The following is a 17,272-nucleotide window of genomic DNA, read 5'->3' on the forward strand; positions in this document are numbered from 1 at the left end:
CAAAGATCCCAGAACCACACGGGGGGACCTGGTGAATGACCTGCAGAGAGCTGGGACCAAAGTAACAAAGGTCACCATCAGTAACACACTACAACGGCAGGGAATCAAATCCCGCAGTGCCAGACGTGTTCCGCTGCTGAAGCCAGTGCATGTCCAGGCCCGTCTGAAGTTTGCCAGAGAGCACATGGATGATACAGCAGAGGATTGGGAGAATGTCATGTGGTCAGATGAAACCAAAGTAGAACTTTTTGGTATAAACTCAACTCGTCGTGTTTGGAGGAAGAAGAATACTGAGTTGCATCCCAAGAACACCATACCTACTGTGAAGCATGGGGCTGGAAACATCATGCTATGGGGCTGTTTTTCTGCCAAGGGGACAGGACGACTGATCCGTGTTAAGGACAGAATGAATGGGGCCATGTATCGTGAGATTTTGAGCCAAAACCTCCTTCCATCAGTGAGAACTTTGAAGATGAAACGAGGCTGGGTCTTCCAACATGACAATGATCCAAAACACACCGCCCGGGCAACAAAGGAGTGGCTCCGTAAGAAGCATTTGAAAGTCCTGGAGTGGCCTAGCCAGTCTCCAGACCTCAACCCCATAGAAAATCTGTGGCGGGAGTTGAAAGTCCGTGTTGCTCGGCGACAGCCCCAAAACATCACTGCTCTCGAGAAGATCTGCATGGAGGAATGGGCCAAAATACCAGCTACTGTGTGTGCAAACCTGGTAAAGACCTATAGTAAACGTTTGACCTCTGTTATTGCCAACAAAGGTTATGTTACAAAGTATTGAGTTGTATTTTTGTTATTGACCAAATACTTATTTTCCACCCTGATTTACGAATAAATTCTTTACAAATCCTACCATGTGGATTCATGGATTTTTTTTTTCACATTCTGTCTCTCACAGTTGAAGTGTACCTCTGGTGCAAATTACTGACCTCTGTCATCATTTTAGGTGGGGGAACTTGCACAATCGGTGGCTGACTAAATACTTTTTTGCCCCACTGTACATGCCAAGTCACTGGAGTTGTTTGATTGTTGGGGTTTTCTCTGTATTATTGTATGTTCTTTAACTTACAATATAAAACTCTTGTTGTCATTTGGGCCTATATCAATTGAATTAAAGTGAAGTGACAAGATACAGTGCCCCCAAATGAAGACAGCAGCTCATACACTGTATAAAAGACAGATGTGGTCACCATGACATCAGCCATTATTTTGAAGAGTCCTTTGTGAAATCTCATTTTTAGTGTTTTGCTCACTGCTGTCTTGGTTTTTTTCTTGATCCAGAAGTACTTTATTTGGACGTGTTAGTCAAAGCACGCATGTCCTTAACTTTAGAGTATTTAAAGATGTTTTAAACATTTTTTCTTGCTTCAGTAATGTTGGGGGTTTTAACGTGGGCGTCTATGGGGATTGATTCGCTTTTAGAGCCAGTTTGGCTGCTTGAGGCTGTTTCATATATCTGCTGTGAATCTAAAAAGGCATACATTCACCACACCATCTTCAGAACCTGATAATGTTATGTTGTTACAGTACCATTAAGTGTCAAAAACACACTTAAAGCAGGGTTAGAGAATGTATTATTGCACCACTTTGGACCCTTAAAATGTTTGAGATGAGTTCAGAAAGGACAAGTTGATTGTTCCCACAAGATTTTTCTATATTTTCAATGTCTCAGACACCCATTTTCACTAAATTGCCATCTGGCTGTTGTTGTGTTAATAGTAGGTTGTCCAATGTTCCTTAGAGTGGATCGATTTGGACCACACATTTGACTTTGGGTTGAGTAAATGCAACATCAAAATTCTGGACTTTGAAATTGGTTGCCTAGCATAACAAGTTATCTGCCATGTGCCCCACAGGTGCTGTGTGAAGCAGTTTACTACGCACTGTGTGTGCGCCGGCTGCGTCCTGAGGACCAGGATGTGCTGGTGGAGTTCCCCAGGGTGGAGAGAGTGGTCCAGCGGGTACCGAGGGTGAGACCTCCACAGGGCTTTGCTCTGTCTCAGGCCCGACACCAGGCCCGCAAGGTCCACATGCTGCACACGATGCTGAAGGTCAGTGAAGAAGAGAATATAGTGGGTTAGAGAGAGATGATGCTGGAGTCTCCTTTCAATATTTAAATCTTTAAATGGTGATCAATAACAGAATTCTTTTCTCTTATTTTCAGAATTTTCTGGTCTATATGTTTTTCCTGTTGGTCGTTGTGCTTCTCAACTATTCCGACTCAGCCAAAGACACTCACAGCCTCAGGCTGCGCACTCAGCTGCAGCGAGCCCTACACACACCCGAGTACCACAACATCAGCAGGTATGAATGTACATGAATAGAGCTGGAATATTTTCGTGGTTTGTTTCCAAAACCTTGTTGCTGCTCTCATTTGTAAAGGCTGACTTGCTCATAAGACTGTGAGAAGTCTTAGGAAGGATTTTATGGCAGCAGATTTTCTCTCAGGATTTCACCTGATTTTGTCATTTTCTTTAAAATAAAAGAGATCAGATGTGAAATTCTATCACAAACTACCTGTGCTCAGCTCTAGAGTGTCTTCTATTATAGTGTTAAGTCTTACTGAGTGGGCACGACCATCCTGTATGTTCCTCTTCAGCCTGTTTGTCCGCGTGGGACAAATAACCTTCCTTGTGTTTTTGGGTTTTTTTTAGCCGAGAAGATGTTCTAGCGTGGCTGCATGACTCCATGTTGCCACGGCTCCTGGATGAGTCTGCCCTCTTGAGAGACACAGGAAGCGTGTTACTCGGCACATTGAGGCTCAGACAAATCTGTGACGCACAGGGTGAGATTTCTTTGTGGCCACTATCTTTACTGAGATGTGAACTTGTTTGGAGCTACATCAGAGCTCTTTGACAGAGCACATCTCAGACTTATTGAATCTATTTTTTGCTTCTTTGTGTAGCTTTCTTCAGTAGTACTACTGAGTCAGAGACATAATGTTTAATATTTCAGGATCCTGACTATTATCTGAATTGCGTTTTATGATTGCATTCTTTTTTTCTGGGTAAACTGATGAAATAAATGCAGATGGACGTCATTGTAATCTTTTCAAAACTTTTCCATTAGCAGATTCTCTTAGGTCAGAAAACACATCTCTCTGGGGAAAGAACTTGGTCATATCTCCAAGTAAAGAAGAGGATAATAGTACAGTTTTTGGTGCCATGGATTCAGATTGGTAAGGAAATTATTGAAAACCTGCTTGTGTCTGTGTTGCTATTAAAAGTTATTAACTATTGTTAATTTGCAGGTCATTGGTAACCTGTTTAGCGTTAGAGATAGACTAAGAGAAAACGGAAGATATTACTTTTCAGATAAAGTCTCATACATGCATTTTGGACTTGCAGATTTCTTTTATGAGCTTTTCCATTTGGCTATGCCAAATAGGCAAAAATCCATAAAAGGTGTAGATATGAACTCAAAATCTAATTCTAAATGGGTTGACGACAAGCTGGTGGATGTTAATGTTCTGCTTAGTTTTGTTTTTAACATCTGGCTTTCTTTGATGTCCCCTGTTCACTTCTTTCTCTTTTGTAATTTCTCCCACACGTTTTCCAAGGGTGTGGCGTTTGGATCGGATGGGGGTGTATAACAGCAGAGATGTGGTTCACCAGCTGAACAGAAGCCTGGAAGAAGCCGCCTCCTCCTTAAAGCAGCTGCAACAGCTGCACTGGCTCGACTCTAGGTAGTGATCATGTGAAGACATGACTACAGCAGTAGGACATGTAAAGTCTGAGTTACAGCAAAATAATTAAAACACATTTTCCTTTGTATTGTTCAGGACAGCACAGTGTTTTGCATTTTTTAAACATGTACTCACACCAGTGGCTGTGGACTGAGCTAAGCCAGTTTGACCTGCAAAGTCCAGTTGGTTCAGTCCAGTAAACAGTTAAACATGCCATATTCTGGCCCACGTGGAGTTCACTTGGATGTTGGCATGCTGCACATCTGGTGTGTATGCCAACCTTGCCCAAGACCAAAAACAAATGCTTTCCGGTCCAGCGAAGGGTGAGATCATCTGGCAGTGAGGGAGTGAGAATATGACCTGAAAGAGGTCATGCTCATTGATTTCATTGACCAGGTTGTTCCAAAATTTAGGGGCAATTTGCAAGGGAGTAGAAACTGGGTACATGTTATTGTGCTAATAATTTCACAATGTTTGGAATCAAACACAACTGCGGCCTTTGCTTTAGAAATCTTGAGCGGAGGTTTACTGTCAGATCATGAGCTGTTTTCTCAATTTGCCCCGGAGCCTGCAGTAATTAAAGCACTGCACAATCAGTAAAACATGAAACATCAAAATAAGACACAGAAAACAATCCAGTGCTGAATGCACTGAGAATGTTGGCTAACATTTAACAACTGTTTCTAAGAATGATAACTCAGTAAAATTGCGTCAAATCATTTTTTGTTTGTACCCTTTATTTCTCATTTGAAATAAAACTTCCTGCCATAAATAAAATACAAGAGCAGTCTACATACCTCCTCCAAGGCAGAAGATCCCTTCAACGGACATGATTTCAGGCCCTGGTTCTGGTCTACTTTGATATATTGATGATAATTTCTCAAAGACATTAAAATGTCCCCAAGTACTCACGCTTGGAAAACAAATCCTTCCAAAAAAAAAAATTATGGTCCCAGATCAATTCCAGAAGTTAATCACTTCTAAGTTGGGCCAAGACCCACATCTGGAAGAATTTTCATGTAAACCTGTCAATAATTGTTAGTGTCATTCTTCTAACAAACTAAACCTATAACATAATCAGCTCAACGAAGTATCAAAGTATCAAAACAGATACCTGACCGAAACTATGTGAAATATTTTGATGCTTGGTTAGAGCCCGATATATCAGTGGGGCCAGTAAATCAGAAATTTAAATGACCAAATACTGTTATCAGCTTAAATGTGGGCTCCTGATCTTATCATGTGCACTAACTGCGTGTTTTGTTGTGTTCATGTTTATAGGACTCGCGCCGTGTTTGTGGAATTCTCTCTCTATAACGTAAACACAAACCTGCTGGCCGTCTTTTCCTTCCTGTTTGAGTTCCCAGTCTCTGAGCGTGCCCAGTCCAGCTTTGACCTCATTGTCATCACATTGTGGCCAATCACAGGGCTGGACCTGCAGCTTCTTCTAATGGTAAACATTCCCATAACCATGAATCCTTGAACTACAGCTGTTTCGTTTTCCCTTTAGTATCATTTTTAAAATGGCACTTTGTGGTTCCAGATCATCCTCCTCGCCTTGGTGTTGTATTTCCTCGTTCGGGGCATATTGGGCTTCCTCAGAGAAGGCTATAGGTACCTGCTGTCAGCCTGGAGACTCCTGGGTATCTGTAAACTGTCTCTAGCAGCGTCTGTATTCGGAATACACCTGTGCCGCTGCATAATAGCTAAACAGCAATGGACATCATACCTGAAGCACCCTCGGGATACCTTCACAGATTTCTACCCCCTGGCCAGACAGACTCAGATGTACACCGTCATGTCTGCCTTGCTGTTGTTCATACTGGTACTCAAGGTAAGAAAGAAAGAGAGGAATCCAGGGTAATTTTACAAATATGTTGCATGTTGTTTATGACATTTTTGCTTGTATAACGATCTGGGAATGCGTTGAAGAGGAAAGAAACATTATTCACGTTTTAGAAAACAATTGTAATGATTTTGACTTCTTATTGACAACAAATCCAATCTAAGACCAAAAAGCAGCAATGAAATGAATCTAATATCAATAGGCAAGGCAAGGCAAGTTTATTTGTATAGCACAATTCAACAACAAGGTGATTCAAAGTGCTTTACAGAGACATTAGAAACAAGAACAAATAAAAAGCATGATTTAAAATTGAATAAAACAAGCAAATAAACTAACTAATACACAAACAAACAAACAAACAAACAAAACAGTATATAAAATCAAAACAGATAAAATCAGAACAGTAGATAAAATCAGTAGTTAAATGTAAGTTTTGAAATTTAAGCTTAAAGTGTGGATTTGGTGCTTTATTCAAATGCAGCTGAGAATAGGTGAGTCTTCAACCTGGATTTAAATAAACTGAGTGTTTCAGCTGATCTGAGGCTTTCTGGGAGTTTGTTCCAGATATAAGGAGCATAAAAGCTGAATGCAGCTTCTCCGTGTCTGGTTCTGACTCTGGGAACTGATAAAAGACCGGATCCAGATGACCTGAGGGATCTGGATGGTTCATACTGGGTCAGGAGGTCATTGATGTATTTTGGTCCTAAACCATTCAGAGCTTTATAGACCAGCATCAGAACTTTAAAGTCTATCCTCTGACGGACAGGCAGCCAGTGTAAGGACCTCAGAGCTGGACTGATGTGGTCCACTTTTTTGGTCTTAGTGAGGACTCGAGCAGCAGAGTTCTGAATGAGCTGTAGTTGTCTGACTGATTTTTTAGGTAGACCTGTAAAGATGCTGTTACAGTAATCAAGCCTACTAAAGATGAATGCATGGACTAGTTTTTCCAGGTCCTGTTGAGACATCAGATCTTTTATCCTTGATATATTCTTGAGGTGATAGTAAGCTGACTTTGTTATTGTCTTAATGTGTTTTTCTAAGTTTAGGTCTGCATCCATCACTACACCCAAATTTCTCGCCTGGTTTGTGGTTTTTAGATGTATAGATTGAAGTTCTCTGGTGACCTGTAATCGTTTTTCTTTGGCGCCAAAGACTATTACCTCAGTTTTGTTTTTGTTTAGCTGGAGAAAATTGTGGCACAACCAGTCATTGATTTCCTCAATGCATTTACCAAGAGCCTGTACAGGGCCTCGGTCTCCTGGTGACATTGTGATATATATTTGTGTGTCATCTGCATAGCTATGATAGTTTATTTTGTTGTTGTTTATAATCTGTGCCAGTGGGAGCATGTAGATGTTAAACAGAAGGGGTCCCAAGATGGAACCTTGGGGAACTCCACATGTGATACTTGTCTGCTCAGATGTGAAGTTACCTATTGATACAAAGTATTTCCTGTTTTCTACGTATGTTTTGAACCAGTTTAGTACAGTTCCTGAAAGACCTGTCCAGTTCTCCAGTCGTTTGAGTAATATGTTGTGGTCAACTGTATCAAATGCTGCACTGAGATCCAGTAAAACTAGGACTGACATTTTTCCACTGTCTGTATTCAGACATATGTCATTAAACACTTTTGTCAGAGCGGTTTCAGTGCTGTGGTTCTGTCTAAAACCTGACTGGAAGGCATCGTAGCAATTATTCTGTTTTAAGAAGTAACTGAGCTGTTGAGAAACTGCTTTTTCAATGATCTTACTTAAAAACGGGAGATTTGAGATCGGCCTGTAGTTGTTCATTTGTGTCTTGTCAAGATTGTCCTTTTTCAGTATAGGTTTGATTATTGTCTGTGGAAGCAATTATCACTATCGCTGTAGCGCTCCTTTGTTATCTCTGAAATAATTAAACACAGCATCAGTGTGTCGTTAAGTTGCTCTGGCTGACAGAGTCATTCTCACAGACACAATGCTGCTGTTGTAAATCTTCACTAATCAACTAAGTCTGTGTTAATTCACAGCTAAAATAGTCCCAAACAAGCACACGGTTGATTATTAAAGATGAAGCGATGTTTGCTGAAAGCTGCAGGAAAATAAAGAGCGTATACATTTAACATTTGCGACGTCTTCATTACCAATCGATCTCTGTAACATCAAGGCCATTGTAGGTAAAGTTTTGTTTTTAAATGAGAAAAAACAAATAAAGTTCTGCTCATAAAGCTAACCAAAATAAAATAACCTATAATGGAAATACAGGAAATGTCTTAGTGTGTTTTAACCTCTGACAGTTTGTTCAGATTTATCAGCACATGTAACTTAAAGCCTGTTTTATACTCATTTGACAGTAGTGACGTCACAGTCACCGGGACGCACCACGATTTGGTGTCATTTTGGTTTCAGCTCTTATTTTTGTGACGTGGTTTGCCAGAGAGAAGACATTTCATTGACGTGTCAGCAGACATTTTCAGATTATCGAAAGTTTCTGAGAGACTGCAGAGAAGACGGCGTTCCCTCAAGCAGCAGTGGCGAAGCTATAGTGACATCACCACCAATGTGACGACCATAAACTAGGCTTATGAGAAGAACTGATGCTTAGGTTTGAGACTCTAACAAATGAACCCAGTATTATCCATCTTCTGCTGCTTATTCTTATCAGGGTTGGAGGGGGGTGGAGCCTATCCCAGTGTCATAGGGCATATGGGCCTTGAATTGGCAACAGTCATAGGACAAGAGTTGGAGTACAGCCTGGATAAAAAAATAAAAATAAAAAATGTATCCAACTCAATTTTTCAATTGTTTTGTGTCAACAATAGTTTAAATAGTCTTTAAATGTATAAATACAGTTCAAAGTGTGTGACAGATAAGATGCCTCACAAAGCGAAATAAGAAGGAACAAAAAGCATAACTAACAATATGCAATAATAAGCATATTCTTTTGCCCTTTTTATTTTTAAAGAGGCAAAACATGAATGTTAAAGTTGTTAAAGTAAACACAACTAAATCAAATCACTTTTTATTGTCACATCACATGTGCAGGTACATTGGTACAGCACATGTGAGTGAAATTCTTGTGTGCGAGCTTCACAAGCAACAGAGTTGTGCAAAATACAATAATGTAAACAAGCAAAATACAAGAATGGCTACATCTGAAACTAATAAATATATGTAAATATATTTATTAGTTTCTGCCCATATATCTAAATGGAAGTAAGCTGAAGCAGTTAAGCTTAATTTTTGTTGTTGCTTTGTGATGGCTGTTTAAATCCATTAATTAGGTTGTTTTTGATTGGCAGTGATCAATGCAGCGGGCCACATTCATAAACACAACATATACACAAAACTGTGCTTAAACCACAAATCAAAGTTTTGCATAAACCCAGAATCTGTATTTTCTTACAGTACAAATTTAGAACTCTGACCGTGTGTACGCACTAAGAATGAGGCTGGCTTAGAAAATGTAAACATCTTTAAAAGAAATGCGTATTATTTCCAGTTTTCCAGACTAAAAGAAACAAAAAGAGTGCTTATAGAACTGCGTAAGTAAGCAAAGAGCTTTTAAATTAAATGTAAAGAACAAAATAGTGTCTGATAAACTGTAGGCTGAAGCCGGAGCTCAATGTGGAAACACTTCTTACATAACATATTTTATTAGGAAGCTCTTTTTCTCAATATTTTATTAATTTGCTGGTACTTTTGCATTCGCCCTTATTTTGTGAGAAAGGTACGACTGTTTCTACACACATATATTACAAACTCAAAATGGCTCCAAATGTGTTTGTGATGGAGAAACATTTGTGTCCTTTGGCTAAATTAGATTTAATTACAAGATAACGTTTTTTTTTTCCAAACACATATTTTTGCTTTCTGTTTCCCTGCTCTCCCTCTCTCTGTGTCCTTGCTCATGCAGGCGTCCCACCAGTTGCGGTTTCTCCGTGAGTGGGCCGTATTTGGCAGAGCTCTGCGGCGCTCAGTCTGGGAGCTGCTGGGAGTTGCTCTGGCGTTACTGCTGTTGGTGCTGGCTTACTCACACACGGGACACCTGGTCAGTTTTTTCTCTTCTCTGTTCATTCTGTTTTTCTCTGGCTCGGCTTCTCCCCCGCACACACATGTGCGCACACCAAATAAACTGTAAATTCAGTCCACATTGTCTCAGCACATAACCTTGTCAAAGTGTGTCCACCCACGAGGTTGTTCAGTTTACTTGTTTTTGGTCTGTTCACTTTCATTGTCATGGCTACAGTTCACTTTCTTTAGAGAATTTCAAATAAACCTGCTCTTTTGCACAGATTGCATAATACAGCTTTGCTCTTATTGTTACACCATGAAAGCATCTGTGCTTCCTTGCTGCCAAACAGCTTTACTGAACGAGAACATTATGACAATAGCATTTATTCAATATTTGAATCATTTATTCAAACCAGCACGGAATAAATGATGACCTGCAGAATGTCTCTGCTGTGTAAATGGCATCGCTTCATCCAACAGACTTTTAACTGTTCTTTATTTAGACATTATGTTCCCTTCAATTCTTTTTTTTTTTTTTTAGAGAGCCCTTCAGAACTGGAGTATAATTGTGTTTCATGACATTTCCAGATGATAGAAGAGTAAGATGATTAATAATATTTAAGAAAAGAGCCAAAAACTGCCAAACTATTAAGCTCTTTTGTGGAGCACAGCTATACAAATTAACATCATTTACACTCTTGCCAAACAAACTTGCAACTACTGATGAAGTCTGTCAACATCTGTTAAATGCTTTGAACTTCACAGTTTAACGGTCTCTGGCCACATTCCTACTAGGTGTGCCAGTAGTTTTACATCAACCAGCAATCACTGCTTTGGCAGGTGAGAAGAGGGCCACAGCAATACAAATAGACTAAGACAGTTCACAACAAGCCATCCAAGAGTATTTGTGTAATTACTCATGCTGCTAGAAGCATGGACTGTATATAAAAGATCGATTAGCTTAAGGGTCTGAAAAGTGAAGCCACTGCAGAAGTACCGTATGCCTACATTCTTCTTAATGAAGTCTGTGTTAAAATAACCGTTTGGCTCAAAAATGTGGTTGGATGCCATGGCATGACTGTTGCGGCTCCTCCAACCTATGGCCGCGGCAGGCTAAACATGAGGACACAGATGACGCGCAACAACAAACGCATAAAATACACTTCTGTACCATTTGCTCCTTTTATTCCACATGCAACTGTCCAATATATAAATCAGCACATGGGATTAACTATTAGACAAATGCACAGATTGCACAAACAAATAACTGTACTAATTACAATGCCAACTTACAATTTGGCCTATGGCATCAATTAGTGCACAAATATACAAAAACCATCAAGTTACAGTCAAAATACATCAAAATCATTCAAGCTGCGCTCAACAGAAAGTTTTGCCTCATGCTCACCCGACCTTTCTGCTCATCAACATCAGGTGCCGTGAACAGGTGAGTGCAACCACATTTATCATCTACCACACCCATGAGACACGCCCCACACCCGTGCACCAATACAGTGAGTCCATTTAAACCAACCCACTTAGTCAAAAAGGAACAACTCATATGGCTCCTACAATGACCATAGTTATTGAAAAGGTGTGCAGTTATCTTGCACTCTTGTTGCTTTTGAAAGAGTGACTTTGGGTACAGACCAGATCTGCGACCACTCACAGTTGGGTTCACAGGGTCTTTGGTGTGTCAAGACTGTGTTAAAACAGCAGTAAGATGGAGTTGGTTTGCTATCAGTTTGTGTTTGATTGAGGTCATAAAATTTACATGGAATCTGTTTGTGATGATGTGGCAGTTCACTGAATAGTACAAATCTGCCCAAAAAAAAATCACTGGCTGCCTTCTTCCACCCCTGGAGGCCATTGCCAGCTCCTCCTGCCCATGGGCCATCACAGGTGACCCCTTGCATCCCATCCGCTGAGGTCAATCAGGTGCCAGACCTCCAGATTCACAACCAGCTTCTTCCCCTGGGCCATTCAGACACACACGCACACACCCACCCTACCAATCTGAGCCATAGTCCGAGTAACCCTTATCACTCAGACACGGCCTCTATTTACATCAAGTCGTTTGCACTACTTCTAAGCACTTTGCAACCCCTCCTCTATTGTGTGCCTTGCTCTTGTTTAGTATATATTTCTCCTGTTTGTTATTTGTTCCTGCCATCTTACTATTTCAGTTTTATTCTTGCACAACTAGTGTGGAGCACCCACAATTTCATTGTACATGTGACAATAAAGGGCTATTCTATTCTATTGTCATCTCAAATTCATATTGAATATTTACATTCAGAATCAGACAGAACCTCATAGATTTGAAATAAAAATTTTATATAGGGATATAACCGAAATACAACCAGCTGGTAACCGGTTGGTTTGAGTTCCCTATTCCAAAAAGATGCATTGCCTACCACTCATCATGTGCCCATCACATGATCAGTAGCTTTTCCTCATACTGCATCAGTAATGTTTACATTTATTATTTTTCAAATATTGTCTTAGAATTGATAAAAAGGAAACTTTTTTCCATTCCAGCTCTTCCACTCTGTGTTGGACGGCTACAGCAATGTGATCTCAGCCAGTCTGTCCTTACTGGGTTCCGGTTGGTGTGGCTTGTTGTCATGGCGTCCTGCCTGGATAATTACTGGTCCCAGCACTTTCTCTGCACTGCTGTTCCACATAAGCTTTGCTATATTTCGCCTGGTATTGCTGTGGTTGGTCACTTCTGTTTTACTGAGGAACTACCGGCGTGCACGGGCAGAACTATACCGCCCAGCAGTGGATCTGCAAGACTACGAGATGGTCGAACTGTTCCTCAGAAGACTCAAAATGTGGATGGGACTCAGTCGGGCCAAAGAGGTACAAATTCTAATTCATATCTGTTAAGGACAATTTTTGTTGCTTTATTTATAGATTAACTTTTTCCATATATACTATTGGAACAAAACAAAATCTGAATGCTTTACCCAAAATCGTATCCTGTGTTTTTTCTCCTTAGTTTCGCCACAAAGTGCGTTTCGAAGGTATGGAGCTCCCACCGTCCCGTTCATCCTCGACCAGCGACTGCAAGTCCCTGTGCTTGCCTCCTCTGGACAGTCCAGACTCCCCACCTACCCCAGACAGTGTTGATGCTGGCTCTGAGGCCTCGTGGCGTCCAGCGTCTTCCAGCCCCTGCAGCCTCACAGAAGCCCCGGGTATCGGCCTGGGACTTGGCTTGGGGCTTGGATTGGGCCTTGGCCCAGGAGTGGTGGTGGGAGGTAACAGCTGGAGAGAGAGAGCAGAGACGGAAGCTTCTCTGAGGAGACTCCTCCCCACCCTGGATGCTCTGCTGCAACAGCTTGACCGTGTCACTGTGACGACAGAGGATCTGTACCACATTGAGTGTAAACTGGAGCGAGCCCAAAGGAAAAGGAGGCGTAGAGGGAGGGAGAGAGATGATGGAGTTAAGGGATGTAGGAGCGAAGGGGGACAGAGAGGGGAAGGGGAAGCCTGGAAAGAACAAAAGCGTGGCAAGGAAAAGAACAAAGGGAGCAGGAAGGGGAAAAAGGTAGATAAAAGTGAACTTCCAAAAGAATGTGGGAGCAGTGCTGCCATCCCCAAAAAGACTCCTGTAGCTACACCCGTTCCCTTTTTGAAGCCCCGACCCTCCTCTGCTTCCACAAACCCCCCTGTTCCCCAGTTGTCTGCCAAACCTTCAATCAGTGTGCCTCCACCCACACCAGTCACAGATAAGTCCTCCGATTCTTCCTCTCTCCCCCTGTCATCAGCAAACACATCATCTTCCCATGTCCCGCCACCAAAAACACCTACAGCTCTTCCATCCACCCGTGCACCCACCCCTTCCCTGCCATCTACGCCCATTACACGCAACTGGGATCTTCCTGCAGAGAGAGAGACCCTCCCTTCCTCAAGCCTGTTCAACCACCCAGCTCACACAACCACGATCCCTACACGCAAACGGAAACGCAAACCCCCATCCCTCAAAAACAAAGTGCACCCAACTTAGATAAATATGAGCAGATCGAATGAAAGAAGTGAAAGGTGGAGAAAAAGGATGTGCACTTAAAATGATGGGTTAAGGACGAGAGGAGGCGCTCATGGGCAGCAGGTTTTGTCTTCAGATGCCACTCTCTAAACCCAAGGAAAGGATAGAAACTAATAGATGTGAAAGTACAAGGATGAGCTACAGGAAAGAATCAAGAAGGATCAAACAAGGAGTTTGGGGTACTGAAAGACAAAAAGAGCAATAAAATAAGACTTTGCAGGTTTATAAGCAGTGATCCGTCTCAATCCCGACTCAGTTCTCAAGGTGCAGGTCACCAGATGCTAGCTGAGCTGGTTAAGGGGACATAAAGTCAGCAGTGAAACCAAGAAGTTCCTTTCATTGTTTTCCCCGGACCAAAACTGCCCCCTGATCCCATGTGACCCTGGAGGTTACCTGGGGTCGTTGACAGGAGCGCAGAAAAGTGCTCACCATAAGACTCAATGAACTGAAAGCATTCTATGCAATCAGACTTTTGTGTATCTCAGAAAGAACGTGTGATTTCTCAATTATGTTACCTGTCTACATACTGTTACGTTTTCTATTTTTGGTCACCATGGGTACCTGTGGCCTGTCCCAAATTTGCATGCAGGCGCACACAGATATACGCACATGCAGGTGTACACATGTGTAGAAATAACACTGTAGACAACATATCAGCAAATAGGAACGTGTGGTACACTTCAGCCCACTGGGTTACAGGTGAAAACACACACACACACACATACATGCATGCACGCACACACACACACAGACATAATGCTGTTGGGATTCCAGCAGCCAGTTATTCAGGGCGCAAATATATCCCTCCTCTCCAGAGATGATTGGAGAGACTGAAGATAAGAGAGATGAAGTCAGAGGAGCCAATGACAAGGAGGTGTAGCAAGTGAAAAGCAAGGTTAGTGTGAAGAAAATGATACTGAACAGATAAGTCTAATTGTAGACAAGGAAACAGACAATACTGAGCATTTACACATGTTCTCCCATTATAAAGCTATAATGACTCCCAGTCTGATTATCTTTCCTAATTGTTTATTTTTTGTTGTGTTTTGTTCCATATGGAAGCAATTTAAAAGCACTTTTGTTCTGAAGTATTGTTTTGTTTTTGTAATGAGGTGTGGTTTAAATAATAAGCTTGGTATCCAAACCAATAGAGAAAGCTTCACTCATACTGTATCTTAATTATAAACATTGCCAAAGCTTTTGTATCATTTATGCATCCTGGGATTTTAACCACACCAGTTAAATAATTCATTCATTCTTGTACTTGCACTTTATTCTTTAATGGAGCTGATATCAAACCCCATATTTAACTCATGTGTCAAGTCATGCCTTTACAGCAACATTATAGAAACGTCCTAGTAAGTATTATCAAAGTAATCAAGCAGTAGCTTGCAGTTGTTTGTACTTTTGTTTGCTCTTTGTGGTGATGATGTTTTTGCCTTATTTTGTTCAACATGCGCACTTCTTGTGTCCAGCGGGCAGATCTCAGGGAACCCAACCTTTTCTTAAAACCTGTAAGGAAGTCCAGGAAAAACAAAAGCTGATATGTAGAAGTTAAACTATGCAACTATGGTCAACATGACCCCTGCTCCCTCCCTCCCTTTTCTCAGCAAGGCTCTAGAAGTTGTACATCATCGAATTTGCCTTGGATTTAATTAAAATATATAACGTTAAAAAGGTACTTATAGCCATGTCAGTTTAATTTAGCCTACATCTTTTCCCCTGTTTTCATACAAAACACCACGGTTAAAGAGCATAAAACAAACTTACAGGTGCTCTTAAAAAGAAATTAAAAAGGGAACTTTTCTTCTTCTGTGCGTGTACATTTCTGTATATATTAGCGCTTTGTGATGTATATTTTTGCTTTTCATGATCAGTCATTTTTGTGCTGCAGCAACGTACACATAGGTCGAGCACTGGTGTTGCAAACTTCAGAGTTTTATGTTCCACTGGTGTAATCAAAGTACTACAGCCAAAGCTTCTAATCAGTTTACTCTTTGACGGCGAATAGAAAACCCCAAACAGCACAGCAGTCGGCAGTTCCCACCTCCACCAGCATTATATTCCTGCTCTGCGTGTAACAGTTTAGTGCCAAAGCTCACCGTTGTCTTCTGTTGTAAAATGCATTTTGTTTAAAGCAGCGTTAAAGATTTGTCTGTATGCTCTTGTTTGTATTTTGCAGTTGTCGCACTTCTTATGCTTTTGCACTTGACAAAGTCAAATAAAGAATTTGACAGCTGAACTTCTTGCAAAATGAAAAAAAAATTTTTTTTAAATGTCAAATGCTAGCTTAAGTACTTGGTTTCCACCCTGTAGGTAATGCAGTACGTTCAGATTTGCTGATAAATTAGCCGCAATGTTTGGTACTTGTCGATGCCAATCCTATAGTCAGTGTGTAGGTTGAAAAGTTGAAGAAGAGAAAAAAAAAGTTTCTTATTTACAAATCCAGGAGTTACATAAACAACAGTAACAGTTTATCATGTTTATAGTGTCTAAAATTCACTCTGTCTCTGGCCTTCACTAACTCCTGGGAAAATTTTCTGGAACAAATTTCTCCCTTTGTCTTTTGTGTACGAAGGATTTTTCTGTTCTCACTAAAAACAGCTCCCTTAGAGAAGTGAGACTGACCCAAAGCAGTAGAACAGCTGGACAGTCATCTAAACAATGGGCAGAAACTCACTACAGGGTACTCCAACGCTGAGGGGGGACAGCTGATTCATGAGTAAACTCTTTTACATTACCATTAGGTATATTGTTAGAAAAATAATTATACCTGCTTTGACTCAGACTTAAGAATGCTCAAAGGTGCATTTGGGCTTTCATTCCTTCTTTGTGGATCAAAAATGAGCACAATGCCACTTTAAGTTTTTAGTTTGTTTTATTCACTTCATATACTTTTGTCTCGTCTTTTGTTTAATTTCTCGACAAGAAATTAAACAAAATCTGTGAAATCGTCTACAGTGGACACCAGTCTTTTTCGTTGTCCGGTGGCTTCCACATTTGTTGGAGCACTGCTCTGTGACAAAGGTTTGCTCTGCCCTTGGGTCAGTGAAATCCCGGGAGTTGAGCGAGACTGGATGGCTTCTTGAGCCTAAGTTATAGCAATGAGGTAAAACAGGTTGAAATTAGAGAAATTAAGTGCAAGTAGTGGTGATGAGGAAGACTTTGTATGTTGGTCTTACCCTGGTCCTGATCCTCTTGATGTGTCGTAACCTTGCTAGCCACTTAGAGGCGTATGCGTCAGAGGGGTTAGCTCTGTACTGGTGCACCAAAGAGGCCATCTGAGGAGAGAGAGACGAGTCGAGAATGTGTGTCACCTCTGCAAAGTGTGTTTGACTAGATGTAAGAAGATAAAAGACTTACATTTGCATGCAGAGCCATCTGCCTGACTAACAGGGGAAGGTTTCGATCTGAAACAATTTTTGCCACCGTTGTGTCTACTAATCCCTCGAGGTCTGAAAGAGGGTATATAGAAGAACTCATTAAAGCTAAACAAAGCTGACAAAAATGAAGAACAGGATCCGAAAAAGAAGTGATTAGCTCACCTTTGCGGCACTGGAGGGTAACGAGGTTACATTCATAATCCAGTGGTTTTATAATGACTTCGACAAAATTAAACTGACCCTAAAGGAAGGGAAAATGGGCATTAAAGGACAGAATATCAACAGCAAATTTCAGATTCTTTT

General features: G+C 41.0%; 2 protein-coding genes across 5 annotated transcripts in view; one reads left to right on the forward strand and one right to left on the reverse strand.

Annotated features, from left to right (window-relative positions):
* Positions 1-15,187, forward strand: part of pkd1a (polycystic kidney disease 1a) — an 83,768-nt gene extending 68,581 nt beyond the window's left edge. The window contains exons 47-56 of one of the 2 annotated variants that reach the window (XM_085410474.1): positions 1,869-2,063; positions 2,177-2,316; positions 2,667-2,797; positions 3,082-3,190; positions 3,572-3,697; positions 4,979-5,150; positions 5,241-5,531; positions 9,438-9,572; positions 12,077-12,400; positions 12,540-15,187. In XM_085410474.1, the coding sequence (XP_085266600.1) occupies positions 1,869-2,063; positions 2,177-2,316; positions 2,667-2,797; positions 3,082-3,190; positions 3,572-3,697; positions 4,979-5,150; positions 5,241-5,531; positions 9,438-9,572; positions 12,077-12,400; positions 12,540-13,547 (2,631 nt within the window). In that variant the 3' untranslated portion in view covers positions 13,548-15,187. The remainder of the gene's footprint in view (positions 1-1,868; positions 2,064-2,176; positions 2,317-2,666; positions 2,798-3,081; positions 3,191-3,571; positions 3,698-4,978; positions 5,151-5,240; positions 5,532-9,437; positions 9,573-12,076; positions 12,401-12,539) is intronic. The other variant, XM_085410475.1, reaches the window with a different exon arrangement.
* Positions 15,188-16,445: 1,258 nt separating this feature from the next.
* tsc2 (TSC complex subunit 2) overlaps positions 16,446-17,272 on the reverse strand; it is a 31,636-nt gene continuing 30,809 nt past the window's right edge. For all 3 annotated transcript variants that reach the window (XM_085410477.1, XM_085410478.1, XM_085410476.1), the window contains 4 exons: positions 17,132-17,210; positions 16,950-17,041; positions 16,769-16,867; positions 16,446-16,677 (listed from right to left, as the gene is read on the reverse strand). In XM_085410477.1, coding sequence (XP_085266603.1) covers positions 16,519-16,677; positions 16,769-16,867; positions 16,950-17,041; positions 17,132-17,210 — 429 coding nt within the window. In that variant the 3' untranslated portion in view covers positions 16,446-16,518. The remainder of the gene's footprint in view (positions 16,678-16,768; positions 16,868-16,949; positions 17,042-17,131; positions 17,211-17,272) is intronic.

This window comes from Rhamphochromis longiceps, linkage group LG6 (genome assembly GCF_057381845.1).
Source record: "Rhamphochromis longiceps isolate RC_006_pf linkage group LG6, R_longiceps_female_GT1.1, whole genome shotgun sequence".
NCBI lineage: Eukaryota > Metazoa > Chordata > Actinopteri > Cichliformes > Cichlidae > Rhamphochromis > Rhamphochromis longiceps.